Below are 2,705 nucleotides of genomic sequence, written 5' to 3' on the forward strand. Positions count from 1 at the left end.
TTGGACTGCATTCCAGGTGACTACCTCATGAAGCTGGTTGAGATAATGCCACGATTTGTTACTACATGACGCCATGTGTGTTTTTTCATAGTTTTGATGTCTTCACTATAGTAAAAATAAAGATTGGGGTGGTCTCAGCTGGTTGGGGTGTGACTGGATTAGCTGTGGTCTTGTTGTGGGTTCTCTCGGTGCAGGTCCTTCAGGAGAGGTCTGGCAGATCTAGGAGGGTGTCTCGCTGGTCGGGGCGGGGGGGGGTCCGTTGCTCCTGTGTGAGGTGCTGGGGCTGCGGTTGAGGGTGACGTCCTTCAGGATCCTGGCAAAAGTTGGCATGACTGGGACGTAAAGGCTGTTCAAGTCCAGGGTGAAGTGGTGGGCCAGGTAAACATTTGGTTTTGAGGCACAGTCCTGGGAAATACTTGCGTTTACCCGCTGTATGGTAGCAGGGTGGAGATAAACACTTGTGTGTTGGGGAAAGTAGAAGAAGCTTTTTCAATCACTCCCTTTCCCGCTGGGCCCTCAGGTCATTTGTGCCCCTTGTGATGTGGCTGGGTGACCCTAGTCTGTCCTCTGACAACAGCTCCAGGGCATGTCTAGTGTTTAGGCATCAGAATTTAGACACTTTGTGTTTGGGACAAAGTTTTTCCTCTTGAATGTATTTGCTATTTGAGTCAATGAGGAGTACAATCTCTGGCTTTTGTGTGTCCTCAGTGGATGTGGGGGGGGGGGGGGGGGGGGTTGTCAGAAGAGCTATCAGGGGACCTGACAGGGGGGTTGTTAGAAGAGCTATCAGGGGACCTGACAGGGGGGTTGTTAGAAGAGCTATCAGGGGACCTGACAGGGGGGTTGCTAGAAGAGCTATCAGGGGACCTGACAGGGGGGTTGTTAGAAGAGCTATCAGGGGAGGTGACAGGGGGGTTGTTAGAAGAGCTATCAGGGGAGGTGACAGGGGGGTTGTTAGAAAAGCTATCAGGGGAGGTGACAGGGGGGTTGTTAGAAGAGCTATCAGGGGAGGTGACAGGGGGGTTGTTAGAAGAGCTATCAGGGGACCTGACAGGGGGGTTGTTAGAAGAGCTATCAGGGGAGGTGACAGGGGGGTTGTTAGAAGAGCTATCAGGGGAGGTGGCAGGGGGGTTGTTAGAAGAGCTATCAGGGGACCTGACAGGGGGGTTGTTAGAAGAGCTATCAGGGGACCTGACAGGGGGGGTGTTAGAAGAGCTATCAGGGGACCTGACAAGGGGGGTGTTAGAAGAGCTATCAGGGGAGGTGACAGGGGGGTTGTTAGAAGAGCTATCAGGGGACCTGACAGGGGGGTTGTTAAAAGAGCTATCAGGTGACCTGACAGGGGGGTTGTTAGAAGAGCTATCAGGGGAGGTGACAGGGGGGTTGTTAGAAGAGCTATCAGGGGACCTGACAGGGGGGTTGTTAGAAGAGCTATCAGGGGACCTGACAGGGGGGTTGTTAGAAGAGGGTGGGGTCTGTTGGGTTGGTGGGTTCTGTGTTGTTCTGTTGGGTTGGTGGGTTCTGTATTGTTCTGTTGGGTTGGTGGGTCCTGTGTTGTTCTGTTGGGTTGGTGGGTCCTGTGTTGTTCTGTTGGGTTGGTGGGTCCTGTGTTGTTCTGTTGGGTTGGTGGGTTCTGTGTTGTTCTGTTGGGTTGGTGGGTCCTGTGTTGTTCTGTTGGGTTGGTGGGTCCTGTGTTGTTCTGTTGGGTTGGTGGGTCCTGTGTTGTTCTGTTGGGTTGGTGGGTCCTGTGTTGTTCTGTTGGGTTGGTGGGTTCTGTGTTGTTCTGTTGGGTTGGTGGGTTCTGTGTTGTTCTGTTGGGTTGGTGGGTCCTGTGTTGTTCTGTTGGGTTGGTGGGTCCTGTGTTGTTCTGTTGGGTTGGTGGGTCCTGTGTTGTTCTGTTGGGTTGGTGGGTTCTGTGTTGTTCTGTTGGGTTGGTGGGTCCTGTGTTGTTCTGTTGGGTTGGTGGGTCCTGTGTTGTTCTGTTGGGTCGGTGGGTCCTGTGTTGTTTTGTTCCATTGTGGTGTTGAGGTTGTGGTCTGGGCCTGAGGTGGGCTGTTCTGCTGGCTTCTCTGGGGGAGCGTCCTGGTCTCTGTCACAATTCAGCTTTGTCAGCTCTTCATTTAGTGCCACGTGTACCTCTAAGTTCTCTCACCTCATTCCGTAGAGCAGCCATCTCTCTCAGACAGCCATCCATCTCCACCTTCAGCCCTCCTGATCATGTTGGGGGGGATGTTGTTGTGCTGGTCTGTTTTCTGGGATTGTTCTGTCTGGATTGTGTGGACTAGCTCTCTGAGCTCCACCACGTCTCTCTCCAGCTCTCTGAGCTCCTCCACGTCTCTCTTCAGCTCTCTGAGCTCCACCACGTCTCTTTCCAGCTCTGTGAACTCCACCACGTCTCTCTCCAGCTCTCTGAGCTCCACCATGTCTCTCTCCAGCTCTCTGAGCTCCACCACGTCTCTCTCCATCTCTCTGAGCTCCACCACGTCTCTCTCCAGCTCTCTGAGCTCCACCACGTCTCTCTCTAGCTCTCTGAGCTCCACCACGTCTCTCTTCAGCTCTCTGAGCTCCACCACATCTCTTTCCAGCTCTGTGAGCTCCACCACGTCTCTCTCCAGCTCTCTGAGCTCCACCATGTCTCTCTCCAGCTCTCTGAGCTCCACCACGTCTCTCTCTCCATCTCTCTGAGCTCCACCACGTCTCTCTCC

General features: G+C 53.6%; 1 protein-coding gene across 1 annotated transcript; it reads right to left on the reverse strand.

The window, feature by feature from the left end:
* Positions 1 to 219: 219 nt before the first annotated feature.
* Positions 220 to 2,157, reverse strand: LOC115182347 (proline-rich receptor-like protein kinase PERK9). The gene is made up of 3 exons (XM_029743966.1): positions 2,153 to 2,157; positions 760 to 1,443; positions 220 to 313 (listed from the first exon to the last, which is right to left on the reverse strand). Exons 1-3 carry the CDS (start codon positions 2,155 to 2,157, stop codon positions 220 to 222), a joined length of 783 nt encoding a protein of 260 aa, XP_029599826.1.
* Positions 2,158 to 2,705: the final 548 nt, after the last annotated feature.

This window comes from Salmo trutta, unplaced genomic scaffold, assembly GCF_901001165.1.
Source record: "Salmo trutta unplaced genomic scaffold, fSalTru1.1, whole genome shotgun sequence".
In the NCBI taxonomy this organism is placed as follows: Eukaryota; Metazoa; Chordata; class Actinopteri; order Salmoniformes; family Salmonidae; genus Salmo; species Salmo trutta.

Coding starts and splice junctions, on each gene's coding strand:
- LOC115182347 (XM_029743966.1), bottom strand. Junction 314..759: donor TCTAACAACCCCCCTGTCAG/GTCCCCTGATAG, acceptor AACTTTTGCCAG/GATCCTGAAGGACGTCACCC.